At 34.2% G+C, this 18,654-nt stretch overlaps 1 protein-coding gene across 36 annotated transcripts in view; it reads left to right on the forward strand.

Annotated features, from left to right (window-relative positions):
* TRDN (triadin) overlaps positions 1-18,654 on the forward strand; it is a 565,674-nt gene that overhangs the window by 365,367 nt on the left and 181,653 nt on the right. For 26 of the 36 annotated variants that reach the window (XM_069076909.1, XM_069076882.1, XM_069076893.1 and 23 more), the window contains 4 exons: positions 7,626-7,658; positions 7,749-7,775; positions 12,609-12,635; positions 15,784-15,831. In XM_069076909.1, the coding sequence (XP_068933010.1) occupies positions 7,626-7,658; positions 7,749-7,775; positions 12,609-12,635; positions 15,784-15,831 (135 nt within the window). The remainder of the gene's footprint in view (positions 1-7,625; positions 7,659-7,748; positions 7,776-12,608; positions 12,636-15,783; positions 15,832-18,654) is intronic. The other 10 variants (XM_069076888.1, XM_069076890.1, XM_069076896.1 and 7 more) reach the window with 2 other exon arrangements.

The raw sequence follows: 18,654 nt of genomic DNA on the forward strand, positions 1-18,654 counted from the left end.
ATGGGGGAGGCCTGAGCCCTGTGTAGTAAGTAGCTATTGTCTGCATCATTGCATTGGATTAACAATTTTAAGCAAAATCCTTTGTCTTTTAAATGCATAGTCTTAAATCAATCTCTAAATGGTCAACCACTCAGTGTGGACTTTGATCTTTTGTGCAATGCCTCTTTCTAGTTATTTCACCCTCAGAAGAAAAGTACTATAAATATGTAGGACTTTTTTTTAATCTTACTGTTCATGACTACAAATATAATTTTAGCAAGCCAAGCTTACCTCCAGTAATGTATTTTTCATGTCATCACTTATTCTACAAACGTCTAGCTGAAAATATAAGCTCTCTTCTTCATAATTATCTTTTTTTTTCCTGCAGAAAAACTATTAGAACTGTATAATATTGTAGTTCTTTAGAGTGAAATTGCCTTGTTATCTCAAATGAAGAGAATAATGTAATTACTGTCTGAATCAGGCAGGGGGAGCAATCTAGCTATGAAGGAGAATAGATTTATTCATCCATGTATTTATGTATGGGTCTGTGCCTAAGTGCCAAAGAATATCCACATGTTTTTACATGCATAGACTACCAACTCTGAGGGAAGATAGGCGACAATCTGCAATCTGAAAAATTGCTGTTTCTAAAGAATCTACTGAACATCAACAACTTTTGCATTCCTGCTGCCTGTGGAATTTATTGTTCCCTGGAAATAATACAGTGGCTCCTAGATACACTTTAGGGAAGCCTGCATGCTTAATATATAAATGTAACTTCACAAGCAATCATCGCTCTTATAACCACATCCTTAAGAACTAAAGTTTTTGATAAAATGATGGCCAGAGAATAACAGCTATTACTCTCCAAGTTACCTTCTGTTCACCTGCTGAATCTCTTTGACTTAAAAAGGAAAGTGGTTTTCTTGCCTCAGGGTTTTCTTACCTGCATTTTATTAGGATGGTGGCCAATCGTCAATAATAGATTAACCCCTACTCAGTATGATGTTTCTTAATTCATATTTTCAGGAAGGGCTTTGTTGTTGTTTTTTGCTTTTTCTAAAAGGGGGTTTGATAACCTGCCAATAAAAGTCTTATTAAATTGAAGGGAAAAAATGAAAAGCACATTTATTGTCATTCAAAAGGACAATTTGATACAATGTGTCCTCTAACAAACCCCACATAGCATGCAGTCTTTGTTTCTTTCTTTTGCAATGTGCTAAAAGATATTGCCTGCATTATTTTTATTTTGCTTTGTTTTGCTTATACAATGGCTCCCTAATAGGCTTGGAGTGGTAGTGCTTGTACTTGACTAATCACAGAAATAGTTTATATTGCTGTTTGCCAAAATATTCTTCAGCACTTGATATGAAATTCTGAGGATGCCATTTGAGTGTAGCAAGAATGAAATGAAAAACTGTGTTGAAAGGGTAATAAAACAAATGATATAAGGTTTGGGGATCCCTATAATTCCTGCAGGAAAGGAGAAATCACAAGACTTTGCAACAGATTGGATATATGGAGTTAGTGAGAGGGTGGGACCCAGGATAATGTCTAAATTATGAGTTTGGGTGACTGGCAGGATGGTCATGCCTTTAACATTTATATGAAAGTAAGTAGACAGGAAAATAAAAATAATGAGTTCAGTTTTAAACTTATAGAGTATAAGATATCTATGAGACATCTATTTTGAGATCTCCAATAGGACATTGGAGATCTGAAGCTTGAAGTCAAGACTAGATAAATTGATCTGAAAATGTTTGGCATAGAGATAATAAATGAATTCATGGCAACTAATGAGAACACAAAGTGAGATGATGTACAGGGAGAAAAAAAGAGGACCAAGATCAGATCCTTAGAAAACATCCATGATTAATGGACATGACTTAGATGAAGATCCAGCTATGAAAATCAAGAAAGAAGACTTAAACAAGTAGGGAGGGAAAGCAATGTACTACTGTATTATTTTGATGCTATGGAAGAATGGGTGGACTAGATCAAATGAGATGAAAAATGTAAAGCACTTAACACTGTGCCTGGCACACAATTCACACTTAATCATTGTAATAAAATGTACATTTGAAATTATAATTTTAAGAGTTTATTCAAGTATTTTTGAAAAACGATGCTTCAATTTAATTTAATTTATTCGTTATGGTATTCCTCTTAAATTGATTTTAAGGTGTTCAAAAGTTTTCAGTGTGAAAGAAGAATATGATAATATAGATAATTAACTTTATAAAACAAATTACCAGACCAATAGCTCTTCGTAGTAACTTCCTGCTTAATAACTAAGAAAGGAGTGCCATCTTGTTTCATATGAAAGTAACAGAAGATGCTCAAAAAGAAGACTTCCAAAAAGGATTCCATGAGGAGCCCCTGTACTGGAAACCAAATATGAGTGATTTTTCTTTTTTTTTAACTCCCTCAACTCTTAACTGGTTTAAATTTGCCTGAGTGATGTATTTTCCTCAAATATAAATGCTGAGCATGGAAAGTTATAGACTATTTTCACCTGAAGTGGTTGTCCAGCATAAGAGATCTTCTACTTAATCTACTATCTTTAAGTCGTTATTTTTTTAAGCAACTGCATAGTATATTAAAATTTTCTTTTTCTTTTCCTTGGCCACAAAATGCATTTTAAAGAAATGTGTTGATAGCAACATTTAATTTTTTATAAAAACATTTATATGTTTTGTTCTAGGAAATCACTTTTGAATAAATAATAAATATATGGGGAGGTTGTATTGTCTGTGCAACTTAATCTATTTTTTAGACCACATAAATGTAGTTTGCTATTTTAAGTGTCTATTACTTTATCTTATTTTAATCATTAATATCTTTGATACATGGATGCATTGTTTTCATAAAATTTTTATATAGAAGATGAAATAAGCATATTCTCAGCAGGTGCTTGGTAGGTTGTCTTTTTTTTATTAATAGCATTCATGATTCTTTTCCAGTTCTTTTGATTTTTGCCTTGTTGTTGGTGTTTTTGTCTAGTTGTTAGATTGTTTCAGTCATGTCCAACTCTTCAGGACGCCTTTTGGGGTTTTCTTGGCAAAGATACTGGAGTGATTTGCATTTCCTTCTCCACCTCATTTTACAGATGAGGAACTCAGGCAGAGAGGGTTAAGTGACTTGTCTAGGTCATATAGCTGTTAAGTATCAGAGACCAGATTTGAACTCAGGAAGATGAATCTTCCTAACTCCAGGCCCAACACCCTATCCACTGTGCCACCTAATGGCTGTACCCTAAAGACCATGAGACTATTCCATCTACTACAGATATGCTGTGTTCCTCACTGGAATATGGAAATATTCAAGACCTTCCTTGAGAGCAAGGGCTGTCTTGTTATTTGGATCATCAATACTCACAAAATGTTTTGCAAATAGTAAGCACTTGATAAATGTAGCATTCATTGATTCATTCATTTCTACTATGGTCAGATTGCACACTGTCAATGGATTCTGAAATGATTCCTACATCATTAGGAAGTTTTCAACTTTCTTTAATGTTTAATTTTAGCTTTTCTGATATTTAGCATGTGCTCTGCCCAGTATCTTCTAACTTTCTGCTTGAAGTGAACCATCATGAATTTTCTGAGCAGATGATAAGCAATCCTTTGAGAACTTTAGCATCTTAACTCTGAACCATATTTTCCAACATATTTTTCACCACTCTCCCCAATTTCCCTCCTTTGCATTATAGTTTCCAAGTATGAAGATAAAAGTTGAGTTGTTTTGGCTATTTTTGTCAAGTTGTTCATAAGATTTCTCTGTTTTTTCAATGGAAGACAGCATGGTTTAGTGGAAAGAAGGGGAGAAAGAAATATTTATGCCAGATACTGTGCAGAATGCTTTACTATTATTATCTCATTTGATTGTACAAAAATCCTAAGAGGCAGATACTATTTTTATCTCCATTTTACAGATGAGAAAAATGAAGAAGACAGGTTAGATGACTTGCTAGCAAGTGTATGGTTCTGGACTTGAACTCAGGTCTTCAGACTCCAGGCCCAGCAGTCTATTCACTGTGTGACCTAGCTAACTAGAATGATAAACTTGAAGTCATATGACCTTCCCCTCTCTGAATGCCTTCTATTTACTCTATGTATCTTGTATTTACCTAATTGTATTTTCCTGTAGTTTCCTCATTAGAATATAAATGCCTTAAATGTGGAGACTGACTCTTTTGCCTTTCTTTGTGCACTTAGAATGTTCCTGTCATAAAGAAAGTGCTGAAAATTCTTGTTAACTTGACTTTGTAATCTGAGCTGAATTCTGGTTTTTTTCTTGATAGCCTGTGAACCTTTGTGACGTTGGGCAAATCCCTTATCCTCTCTTAGCTTCAGTTTCCCCATCTCTAAAATGACAGAGTTGGACTATATGACTGATATAAGTGCAAATACTATTTTCTTTATACTAGGTTACATATATGTATGTTATATATACACACATGTATGTATATATATATGCTTATTACTACTACTTCAAGGCAAGATGATCAATTTAATTTCATGATACAATTTTTCTTGACAATTGTTTTGAGCACACATGAAAACAAACTCAAATAACTGCTTTATTCATATCTCTAAGATGAATCTGTGAAGTACCTTCCTATTCTGCAACAACTTCTTTGCATCTTTATAGTAAGAATGCCAGTATTGATGTGTTTTTGTTACCACATCAGACTATTAATTTGTCATTGTAAAAAAAAGTCTTAAATTTTGAATACCAAGAACTAAATTAATACATATATAGTCTTAAAACTCTATGACCCCTAACAACTACTGCTGTTGTTCAGTCATTTAATCATGTCCAGCTCATCATGACCCACCAGGTCATGGTGCACCAGGACCTTCTATTCTTTACTATCTCCCGAAGTCTGTCCAAGTTCATGTTCATAATCTCCTGACACTATATATCTATCTCATCCTTTTTCCATTCCCTTTCCTTTTGCCTTCAATCTTTCTCATCATCAGAATGATTTTTTTCCCCCAATAAGTGCCATCTTCTCATTTTATGGTCAAAGTATTTAAGCTTCAGCTTCAGTATTTGACCTTCCAGTGAATAGCTTGAATTAATTTCTGTAAGTATTGACTGATTTTGTCTCCCTGCAATCCAAGGGACTCTCAAATGTCTTTTATAGCACTACAATTCCAGCAGTCTTTTTCTATTGCCTTATTGCCACAAAGAACATAGGGTAGCTGTATTTTTCATTGCTTCATAGGTTGAAGTGGCCAAAGAACTAATGGCCTAATGGTCTACCTTCTGGTAGTGGGCTACTCATAGAATTTCACACTCTAAGAAATAGATTTCTGAATCCAACCTGTCTAACCTATACTTTCTAGCCCAGATCTAAACTTCCCCCTTTTTTCAATAACCCCAACAAAAGGTTGTCTAGCCTCTGCCTCCCCAAAGGAGAACCTGCTACTTTCCAAGGTAGTTCATACAACTTTGGATACCTTTAATTCTTAAGAAGCATTTCCACACATAGAGGCTAAATCTGTTTTTCTTAAACTCTTCATTTGCTCCTATTTTTGCCTTTGGGTGCTAAGTAAAACAAGCCCAAGTTCTCTTTGACATGACAGCATTTCAAATATTTACAGATAGCTATCCAATTCCCCTAAGTCAACTCTTCTCTAACTCTTAAACTAGTCCACATGTAACATGGTTTCCAATCTTAGCAACATCCTAATCACATTTTAGCTTATCTATGGTTTTCCTAAAATATGATGCTCAGAATTCAAGACAGTATCCCAATTGATCTTTCAAGACACTATGATTCTCTTGAATGCAGTCAAGGAGAGCATTGACTCTTTTTGGTGACTATGCCATCCTATTGACTTAACCTTAAGCTGGAACAGAAACTGTTGTCTACCTATGCTTTGCTAATCCAATATATCTGAAGTTATAGTACTTTACATTTATCCCTACTATATTTCATGTTACTCAATTTGACCAACAATTCTAGACTGTTATGCTTTTAAAAATCCAGGATCTAGCAGATCCAACATTTTAGGTATTTCTTCAAGCAATATTAATATTTAGTGTAAAGCCAAGCACAAGCAGCTCTCCAGAGGACTGCTGCTATGGATAGCTGTAAGGTTCTGACCACATGGTATAGTGAACTCTCTATTCAGCAATAAGCTAAGGCAAAACATTCACAGATACCAAAGTACAGCATTCACAATGATATGACATAACAACTTATCGCTAAAGTGGTCACATAGTTTTAAACAAAAAATATTCAGTAAGTCCTTAACTCAATAGTTCTTAAAGAGCAGTCCTCCTTAAGGGACACAAAATACAAAGGTCAACTAGGTCACACTATCTTAATCTCAGTCAAAAAGTCTTCTTTACTCTTGATTGGAGATTAGTTTCCAATCATTTTTAACTCAATCATCCTTAAGGGGTACAAGGTACAAAGTACAAAGTTCTCCCACCCCTAGACCAGAGTAAATCATGATCTTCTCAATCAGCACTAAGTACTCAAGGACAGATCTTTTTATCTTGGCCCGAGGCTGGCTCCCAGTTTCCATGGTTCCTCTTCCATGAGTCCAGCTCTTGCCTGAATCTACCCAACTGTCACCTGGATTCACAGGTAGTCATCTCTCAGCAACTCATCCAGCTACTCGTCCAGTTCCTTGTCCATCTCCCATTCCATTATTGAAGCTCACAGCATCCAGTCCACTTCAGGTCCTTTGCAGTTTCTATTTCTGGGAAGACAAAGCTTAACAGAGCCAAAAAATCATTCACACACACTGCAAGCACCATCATCCCACAAACAAGGTCTGAGAACTCAACACAGACCCACAAACAAGATCTGAGAACTTAACACAAATTGTCAGTATAGTTCCAGGACCTCTGAAACCCTCCTCCAGGACTTCTATAAGCAGACAACAAGAGAATCCTCTTTCAGAGTTTCCAGTAAAATCACAGGGCTTCTGTACAAAGTATTAAAAACACAAAACAACACAGATAGAATAGACAAAAAGAGAGCTAGCCACCACAAGAGTTCCCTTCTCAGTTTTGCTCTCTCCCAGCTTGTGCTTGTGTGCTCATTAGCTCCTCCCTGCTCTACCCATCTCTTATGTCTTTCCTGTTCCTGTGGGTTTCACAAGTTCTGTTTCTTAACAAAGACTTGCTATAATCATGGACAAGGCTCAACTGGAACAAGGTGCTAAGTACTTGTTTGCTTGCCATTACCTTTACCTAAGCTGGTCTTCAGACTTCAGGTACATTCTTTCACTGGGGTCAATTTGAAGCCTTCACAGCACGTGGAGAACCTTTCAGATGCTGTTTTCATTCATACAGCCTTTTAGAACCCATGGTTACTTCCAAACCTCAGGGATGCCCTTCATTAGTACTTTTATGGGTATTTCAAATTCTAAGTGTTTACTGTTTGAAATAATTGAGTGGCTTTGTTTTGTGAAGAAATTTTCATGGAATAGATGAGTAGAAAGAAATCAGAGAAGAACTATCTATATTATGTGAGCAAGTCCTTTCATATAATTGTTATTTTTTGTATTAATCCATTGTAAACAGATACGTGTATCTTTCTGTAAAAACAGATATGTAGAATAAATTAATTTGAGAGAAAACTTTGCACTGTAATCAATATAAACTTTTTTTTTCAGAACAGGAAAAGAAAGACAAACATGTGGAACCAGGTAAATATTTGAAATGTTTTAATTTTTCAATTTCACTACTTGTTTACTTCAAGTTCTAATTAAACATGAGCTCATTATTCTTTGTTACAGCAAAATCAACAAAGAAGGAAGCTTCTGGTAAGATTCACATTGCTATTTTTTCCCTCAGTCATTTGCTGAATATAGGTCTCTCAAGACAGAAAATCCTATAAAATGCCATAAGAATCATAAAATAACATATTCCCAAACTTTCTTCTCTTAAACCAAATAAATAAACCATGAAGCAAAAAGTCACAGAATAGTGACCTAAGCCAAAATATGCAACATGTACCCATAATGTCATGAAACTGATTTTCAGAAGCTTTATTAAAATCAGTCTCATTGCTCTATAGAACTGTTATATTTTTCTATATTGATAGTGAGTATATTGAAAGGATACAAGTCTTTTTATAAACATTCTTAGTATTTAAAACATTGTCTGAAACTAGCTTAAAATGTTGAGAGATATTACAAAATGGATTTTATGATAGACTGAAAGTTAGGAAGAGTTAGGTTCAAATCTTACCTCTAACATTTGCCAAGTCACTTAACTATTTTGAATTTTCTTCCTCTGCAAAATATTGATTAGGATACATATAGTATCATTTTTTAGGATTGCTTTGGGCTTGAAATAAAATAATGTGTTTAAAGTGCTTTAAAAATTTCAAGGTGCTATAAAAACAGTGCTCTCCTGAGGATAGTGGGTAGTTATTGTTCCAAGAAAAAATGCAAAAGATTAAGAATTACAGAGTGTACAATAAATAAATAAATAAATTGTATGGTTATGTTATTTTTTTAATTTTTATTTGTTTTATTTTTAATTTACATAAAAAACCAGCATTTTCATAACACAGTATAGTAAAAAGATGATTGCACATGAAACTTGAAAGTCTATTATGTACAACTTGCTATTCTTTTTAAATATATAAAAATCAGTCCTGTAAATTTCTTTTTTCTTTCTTTTCTCCCCCCCAACCTTGAGATCGCTATTATTAGACACAAATATGTATACACACATACATGCATATCATTGTATACATATTTGTATTTATCAGTTCTTTCTCTGGACACAGACCACATCTTCCTTCATATGTCCTTTGTAGTTAATTTAAATATTTATAATAGTCAAAATGACTTAGTCACTCAAAGTTGTTCTTAAAATAATATTGTGGTTACTGTATACAATGTTTTCTTGGTTCTGCTCATTTTACTCTTCTTTATTTCATGCAACTCTATCTGTTCTTTGAGGTAATATTTTCTTATAGAACAGTAGTATTTCATCACAATCATATACTGCAACTTGTTCATTCCCCAATTGATGGGCATCCCTGCAATATCCAGTTCTTTGACACCACAAGAGAGTTGCTACAAATATTGATAAATGGTCAAAGGATATGAACAGTTTTCAGATGAAGAAATCAAAACTATTTAAAGTCATATAAAAAGTGCTCTAGGTAATTACTGATTAAAGGAATGCAAATTAAAACAGCTTTAAAATATAATTTTATACCTATCAAATTGGCTAAAATGGTTGAAGGGGAAAGCAACAAATGTTGGAAGGGATGTGGAAAAATTGGGACACTAATTTATTGTTGGTGGAATTGTGAACTAATTCAACAAATTTGGAGAACAATCTGAGCTTATACCCAAAAAGTTATTAAAACTGCCTATAACAGGGGTAGAGAACCTGTGACCTCAAGACAACATGTGGCCTTCTAGGTCCTTAGGTGTGGCCTTTTGACTGAGTCCAAGTTTCACAGAACAAATCCTTTTATTAAGGAAATTTGTTCTGTAAAGTTTGGATTCAATCAAAGGGCTATACTTGAGGACCTAGAAGGTACATGTGACCTTGAAGCTGCAGGTTCCCCACCACTGGCCTAAACCCTTGGACCCATCTAGATCTATTTGACCACTACTAAGTCTAATGGCAAAGATGATTAAGGAGAAAAGGAGAAGAACCTATATGTTTTAGTTATGTAATTATACTGATGACATAGAATATAGAGGGGATATCATAAGTCTTCACATAATTTTAAACTTTTGGGGCACCCTGCATATTATTTAACAATTGAGTATTTATACTACTACTTGATAGTTTTTTTTTATAATTATTCTTCTTTTTACTGTATTAACAACCTTGTACACAACCTTTGTGTAATAGCAATTGTACATTTTCTAGTGTGCTCCTCATATTGGAGGGCTTCAAGTACAAGCAATTACTTGCTGAGTATGGTATAGGAAGTGCTCTTTTCCTTCCATCATTCCTTCCAGGGAGACAGGAGAGATGCTAGCTAAGTTTCTCAAATCCTTTCTGTCGGGACCTTTGCAACTATAACCTCACATATTATATAATTACTTCTATTTATCACTGGAACATCACCCAATTATTTTTTTTCTGCTTTCTTTCTTTTCTTTATGTGTTTTGGAGGGATTATTCCTTTGCTTGTGGGGTAGGAGGAAAGGCGAGTCACTGATTCAAGGGTTGTTCTCACATGAGGTTCAGGACACCAAGACTGCTTTACAAATTTTCTTATGCTTTTGTGAAAGAGCATGTAGGGATGGTTGAATGGAAATACACTGAATAAAACCTCTAGGTATTATAGGTATTAAAATTAAACCTTAGGGTGGGTAGGTGGTACAGTGAATAGAGTGCTGGCTCTGGAGTCAGGAGGACCTGAGTTCAAATCTGGCCTCAGATACTTAACACTTACTAGTGTGACCTTGGGCAAGTCACTTAACCCCAATTGCCTGCCCCCCTAAAAAAAGCAAAAAATTTTAAAATTAAACCTCTAAGTATTAAAACTCTTTGTTGTCAAGGTTTTTACTTTGCCCATGTGTTCCCCTATTGTGTAGATTAAGCTATAATTACTCTATATCTGGCACTTTATGCTGTGGGGAAGAGGTGTGGGAGTGTTAAAGACATTTGGAAAAAGTGAAAAATCTGCCATAATTTGCCAATAATTGCTAATCACTTGCTGGATGGTATCTGAAAGGGTATCAACAGAACTTTGCCCTTGAAAAGCTCCTATATCCCTTCAGTTGATGTCCTTTTTTGAGTTCCCTTCTAAATACACAATCACATAATTATATTGATTTTACATTATTTCACTATATTAATTTTATATTTATAATTATTTTAATATTATCAAATAATAAACATAAATTTACATACTGTGTAGAGACTCAGTGTTTTTACTTATTTATACATTTTAATGCATTCCAAATCCTCTCCTTCCTTTTAGTCCCTCCCCTACTAATTGATAACTCAAGCAACATGATACAAATTATACATTTAAAATCAAGCAAAACATAGTTTTATATTAGCCATGTTGCAAAAAAGTGAGAAAGATTAAGTGAAAAAAATATACTTCAATCTGCACTCAGAGTTCATCAGTGATCTCTCTGTTTGTGGACATTTTTAAGCTTAAATTATTTGAATTGTCTTGAATCAATAAATTGATAAGAGGAACTAAGTCTTTCTCAGGTGATCATCATCACAATATTGCTGTTGCTATATACAATGATTTCCTGTTTTACTCACTATACTCTGAATCAATTCATCTAAGTCTTCCCAGGTTTTTCTGAAACCACGTCCCTTGTCATTTCTCAGAGCACAATAATATGTAATCACAGTCATACACAACAACTTGTTAAAATATTTCCCAGTTGATGGACATTGCCTCATGAGACCCAGTGTTGAAGTGAGGGGGAAACCAAGTTCTAATCCTGCTTTTGGTACATATTTGCTTTGTGACCATGGGCAAGCAATACTTTTCCTAGACAAATCCCTAAGACTATGTGTTCCTAGTTTGCATTTGGTGGAGGAAATTTGTATTCTGGGAGTATTACACACCAACAAATCAAATGGAAGAGCACACCTATACCCCTACCTAGAAAATCATAGCTTGTTATAAATATATACCATGGTATGCAATACTTTCCATAACGATTTTGTGTAATCTGTTATTTTAGGAAAAAGCAGATACTCATTCACTTCTTTCATTAGTCATGAGTCATATTCTGTTAAGTTTCCATGACACTAATTGGGTAATATTTACCATTTTATTTTGAGATCTCTAATCTACTTTATTTCCCATACTTTAAAATATATTTTTGATATTTAAGGCCACTTGGATAATTTCTGTTTCAAGTTATTGCTTTCTATGAATCACTGGACTCCGCTGTTTCTCTTTTGCTTGTGCCGTATGAGATGCTCTCTTGAGTACACAATTTGACTATTGCATGTAGACAGGTTTCTCTCTCCTCTTCCCTTATTGCTGTTTAATGTACTGTAGATCAGATCAGCAAGCCTCCAGCAAAATAAATTCTCTATCTGTTCCTTATTATATACACTATGTATATCATTTGTGTATACAGAAAGTGAAATAGCTGGTTTGGCCAACTTATCACTTCCCATAGGTTCTTTTCACTCTTAAAGTTGCTACCTTCTCTCAGCAGCAGTTCCTGCTTTGTGTTAGTTGTCCTTAGACAAAGATTTCCATCTTGTTTGACTACCATTAGTTTTAAGATGTTAAAAATAGGACCAAAAAAAATCAAATTTGGCCATTTTCAAAATTCTTTTTTAGAGAAGACAGCAAACCATATTTGAAAATAAGCTATAAGTTTTTGGGAAAAGGAATGAATTTATGTTAGAATAATCAACACATTCACTAGTAGTAGTCAATTAGAAATAAAGAAAAACTACATATTGACTCAGACTGATTTTGAGACTTTAAATCAGCCTATGAAAATCCTTAAACCAATTTCCAATAGTAAAATTTTAGAGAATAATGTCATACAAAATAGAATAATGAAACAGTATGTCTTTTATTAATCTGTTGAATTATTTTTTCCCAAGGTTTTCATAACAAAGAATGAAAAAAAAAACAAAATAAGATAATGACTGATGTAAATATAATTTTTCTTTAACAGCCCTAAGTGAAAAACAAGTAAAATCAAGTATGTTGAATAAAACCTTTGCATGTTTTATATAAATGTAGAATCTTATTTTCAAGTATTTGTTTCAGCTCTTTTGCTTTGGGAAAAATCAATAATATGGCGTTAATTTTTGTAAGGTGCTGAGCAAGCCTCTCTTTGCTGTGAACATTTGTTGCACTGGAATGATACTTTAAAAATGCTTAATCCATGCCTTCCCTGTGGGGATATGCTTCTTTAACCTTTGTCTTTAGAACTTTTTGGTTTTCAACATTAATTTATGTATAGATTTCTGGGGATTGCCAATAGGCAGAGTGTTTTTCTCCATCTTTTGCAGTGCTATAGTTTGAAGTGACCCCTCTAATATCATGCAGCAATATCCCTGGCACAACCAAATAATATATTCCATGGTCAAACTACTAGGTAATGCAATGTATTCGAGACTAGAGTGCCTTTTGCATCCTGAATATGGCCACGTTTAACTAAAGGAAGATGGGAATATTTTATTAATGTTTTTGAATTTATATATGTCTTCAGACGAGGGAACTGTGCTTGATATCTAGGCCATTCTTCAGCCTTTCAAATGGTGGAGATTTGGGCAAAGATTTTATGTATTACTTAAAGAGAGAAAAAGTACAATTGATTTGTTGGCATTGCAAGATTAGATAAGAACCTGGCAGATGCCAAGAAATGGAAATTGTTTTCCTTATTATGATATAAATTTGCTTTTAGGAGGAGATTGTTTCTAGCTACTCGAGTTTTTACACATTAGATTTATAGTCAAACCTGAAAAATATTCACGGCCTAAAAGGGTTTATATTTCTCTACAGGATTATAGCTGCCTACACATCAATCATGGTTCTAATATATGTACAAATAAAACAGACAGAAACAGCTAACATTTCACGAGATGTTATATACAATATCTGACTTTGGGGACCTGCTTATTTGATTTTTTGTTTGTTTGTTTGTTTAATGGGGATATGGAGAGAAAAAACTTGGAAATATATCATTTAATGGCATGGGTACAGTTTGCATTGATGCTTCTATCCTAGATTTGAGATGAACGTAAACCTTTCTCAAACTATAAATGTTGAGGAGCTCTTTTTTATGGTAATGATTATGTTATAGAATTGCACATATAAAGATATTCACAAGAGATCATGAGTAATTGTAGAGAGTCAGCACAGAGCTGTGGATTAAAGATAAGCTTGAAAATGATTGGCCCATTCCCAAGAAGACCTTTAAAAAGTTAAGGATTTCCATTTGCAATAAAAATTTGAAAGGCATCACAAAATTCCACTGCCGAGGAACCACACTGAGCAAGAAATGCACTGTTCCAGTAATAATGAATCAAAATTATTACCTTCCTCCTTCATACTCCACCTCACACACAGATATACACTTGAGACCTGAAGACAGATTGTGGTATCAAAGTTATCATCAGCCCAAGCTAAAGACCAACAATGATGTGAGTCATGGCAAAATTTCCAAATGACTGAAAGACTTGAGCATGCCTAGATACCTTTCCAGGGTCTGAAGATGTTTTGTCGCCAACTTCAAAGCATCCTAATAATGTAGCATTAATTGGCAAGAGGAAGGCACTACCAATAAGGAATAAGAAATTAACCATTTATCAGAGCTGCTTCAAAATTCAGCTGCAGTGAGCAAATGGGCAAAGAGGAGGGTATAGCCAGGTACCTTTAGTAGCAAGAGATGGTGCAGCCAAGCCAAGGGCAAATTTGTCACATCTCTAGCTTTAACAACTATGACTCCAAAGATTCCGTCTATCTTTCCTGTGCCTCTCAGTCTGATTAATTGTCCTGGAACTTGGTTTTATATTGTACTTTCTTCACTCACAAATGTGTCCCCTGATTATTGCCAAGCAGTGGAGCTAAATAATTCCTATCTGTACTTAGGCTATTTCAAAATAATTTGAAATAATATGTTTCTTAATCCTTTTTTATGATGTCAGTTGAAACTTGGAACCTATTCCACTCACTTTCCTACCTCAGTTGCCTTGTTAGTATTGTGTTGGAGAGGATGTCAATTTCTACCTAATCTCAGGATTTATAAACTTTTAATTCCTAATCCATAGAACCATCCCTCTCTGGGGCTGGTTTTTATCATATGTAGTGAAAGTCAAGATACCTTTAATTCAATGTGAAATTGACTGAGGGTAACCCAGGTAGCAAGAAGTCTTAAAATAATAATAAGCTAACATTTATATAGCACTTTATAATTTGAGAACTTGTTTCTATGACTACTGTGAGATAAAAGTTAACCAGGCCTAGAATTTGGTCTAGGCTGATGAGATGCCCCATTCACCATAATACCTGAGAACTGAGTCAGTTTCAGGGTTCAAGATATCAGGTCATAACCAGAAGGTGTTAGTTGTGTTCAAAATCTGAGTCAAAGGCTATAGGTTGGTATGAAGAGAGATCCAAATGTAGAGGTGTATATAGGCCATAGGGCAACATTTCAAGGAACAATATAGACAGGATGGGACAAGTAGAAGCAGTGTTCACATCTAAAGGAATAGGTGGAAATTTATAGGTCAAAGTGTGCTTAATAAAATGGAGTGAATTTGAAAACGGAAGTAATTACCCTTATATTAGATAACATCTAAATATGAATCTATTATTTGCTTTACTATTGGCATTTAAAAAATACATATTTATTCTCTCACAAGAAGTAAACAGTCTAATCATTTTTTCAAAACAATATCTGGTATGTTACTCATATTAGACTAATTTAGTGAGCTGCAATAGACCTCTTCCTTCTAATAAGAGAAAAAAAACTCTCTTGATGCTATTCTTGATATCCTTTGAAATTGCTCACCCTTAATTTTTTAAAAATATATTATATGTAAGAGTAAAGTAGTGAGATGGATTTTCATGTGTGGTTTTTCCCCTTCCTATCAGCTTCTGTTTTCACCATCATAGAGTCTTTGTCATCATGCACTCCCATCATATTCTTAAGGAAAATCCATCAGTGAATAACCTAATATAACTTTATGACTTTGCTTTCTTCATCCCTTGCTTTGATTTCCAATGCCTTGCGTTCTGTTCTGTTTATGCAGCTTATTCCTGATCTGCATTATAATAATATAAGGTATTGATCTAGCATCTCTGATACTAATTTTTCATTCCTTGAATATCTGGATTTGCAGAAACTGAACGAAGCAAAGCAGAGGTTGCTGCTGCCTCAACAAAAAAAGGTAAATGCTGTTGGAAAATAATGATGTACTTTTAAAAATGTAGCCATAATTTATCTCAGCCAAGGTTCCTAACATAAGTCATTGTGTAGTGGATGTATGGGAGCTCTGGCTATTGAGTTTCCTGTTTTAGTGATTAAAGAAACAAAACTATTTTCCTCAAGATTTATAGTGCAGGTGTTTAACAAGGTTTTGTTTTTAGTATTCTAACACCAAAGCTTTTGTGACTCTGGGGCCATACATTAAAAATAGCAATTAAGGTTAAAGAAAAGGTGTTAAAATTGCAAATTCATTTAAAAAAAATTGAAGTGGTAAAATTGTATTAAACTCAATAGCATCTTGAACATCTGAGGCACATTTAAATTCAATATATTACCTTAGGAAGTTCTGTCTTGCACAAATGAGACTTTGATGGATGAAGCTAGCAGAACCAATCTTTCACTTTATTTTGGAGATCATATCAACTCTTGTAAACCCACCTCAAAAGATGCAACTGTGAAGGGATGGGGGGGGAACATTTTGCATACCAATTTGTTTGGGATTATTTTTTTAAGGTTTCTTCTGAGCTACAGTACTACGATCATAGTTTTTTCAAGAACATATAACAGATCACTGTATTTAAAGCCATCCTTAAGGACACTGGAATTCATTTAATCCAACCAATATATGAACAAAAATACCATCTACATCATCTCCAACAAGTGGTCATCCAACCTTTCATTGAAACAATTTGTTTCACTAATGCTTAGTTCTATCTCTTTGGGAAATTTTTCCTAACATAAAACTTAAATTAGTTTCTTTATAAACTCTTCTCACTTCTAAACCAAGATACTAATAACAATAATAGATAACATTTACCTAGTGCTTACTATATGCCAGGAACTATGGCTGGGCACTTTATAATTACCATCTCATTTGATCCTCAAAACAACACTTTTATGTAGGTGCTATTATTATCCCCACTTTATAGATGAAAAAAACTGAGTCAAATAAAGATCAAGTGACTTTGCCAGGGTTGGGGCTGGATTTGTACTGAGATTTAGACTCCAGGCTCAGTCAGCTCATCTCTGCACCATCTAGCTTCCCCTAAAAAAACTGTCACAAGAATAACAAGATAATGGAACAGCTCTTCAGATAGTTGAAAGTGACTATGATGTCTCCTCTACTGCTTGTCTTTTTTCCTTTTCTGAGTTTCCTTCTAGTTCTAATATTCTATGATTCAAATGAAGAGAAGATATCAGCATACTAGCCAATATCTTTGAAAATGTGAAAGGATAATTAATTGTACAACAAAAACAGCACTTTTCCCCCCCAGTTTTTCTAAAAGATTGCCTATGGAGTAGGTTTTCTCCACCTACCTCATTCCAATTCACAGTTATAAAATGCCCATTTTGTGTAGAACATCAAACTAGGGATTGTGGTAAAATAAAAATATTATCGGACACAATTCAATCTCTTAAGAACTAAAACTATTGTTCCAGACATCTACTAAAAAGATATATCATATACCAATAAAATAAAAGAATATAAGCCTATAGCAGGAGATTCACATTACTGTGATTCATAATTACAGAGCTCTGTCAAGCTTATGTGTATTATTACTCAGGACACTATCAGCAGGGAAGGTATAATCAGTATCTTTTCAATTACTTCTTGACATGTCCTACTGAATATTACCTTAAATTCCCTGCTACCAAGCTTCTTACAGCTCTTTCCCAAATATATCCAGCCCCCTACTGCTGATATTTATCTTAAGGACAATTTTATAGTGGGACTTGGTATTCCTACCCCAAGTACAATTTGAATGTTTTATAAGAATCACCAGAGTTTTAAAAATTTCCACCATATTTGATCAATAATGTAGTAAACTAAACATCTTAGTCTGTAGAAAATAAAGGTTTGGAGCTTTTTTTAATTTTATATCTATTTTTAAAGGTTAGAATAATGACAAATCATATTGCCTTTCATTTTATTTAGCTCATTTAAGAAAGTTTTAGGAGAGGGACTTTCACCCACATTATAGAAACTAACAAGATGTTGTTTGGTTACCTTTTTTCAAATTGCCCAGTTATATGTGATGCTGCTTGGCTAGGTTAACTTCAGTTTTGATAATTCCCTTATTCTTGTTTTTTAGTCATGCAAATTTTGTTCATGGGTAACAGAAGCAATGCTGTATGCCAAATAGAATACAAGAGGGTTGTCTTTCTGCACTTATAATTTGATATATTTATACCTACCCTTGAGATATCACAACTAAATATACCCTGTTTTAAAAACCAAATAGACAAAAAACCCTCAACACTCAACAGCCTATTTCTGAGCAGAGGCCATATGTAGACAAGTACAACCCAAGAGCATTTATATCTGTTCTCGTGGGACAACTTGTTCTTACAAATGTCTATACCATAGCTTACAACACTGCTTAATGAGCTGCAGTCAATGAGACAGGCCAGCTCCTTCAGTTCAGTCTTAACAAGCTGTACACATACAGAAAAGACTTTAATTTGACTTGACATCTTTTCAGAATTGGTTTGGTGCCGTGTATGGCAGAATCCTTAAGTCATCTGAAGCCCTTGCTCATTTATTTCTGCCTAAGAGGTTGTTGTTTTGTTTTTTTAGTCAACTTCACCCATTTTCAAGATTGGGAATCTGGGCAAAGAAAGACAAGCCAGGTCACAGAAGGTCTAGAGCTAGGAGCCAGGCTGCCCTATGGAATAAGAAAAATGTTATATGTCTGAATAACTATAAGTGAATAACCACAGATCCATTAATCTAAGGTTGAGTGGTTACATAGGGTGATTGAAAATGATCCAGAGATTTACCAAA

The sequence above is a fragment of the Petaurus breviceps genome, unplaced genomic scaffold (genome assembly GCF_028583685.1).
Source record: "Petaurus breviceps papuanus isolate PSGF00001 unplaced genomic scaffold, PetGlider_PUasm1.0 90977, whole genome shotgun sequence".
Lineage (NCBI taxonomy): Eukaryota > Metazoa > Chordata > Mammalia > Diprotodontia > Petauridae > Petaurus > Petaurus breviceps.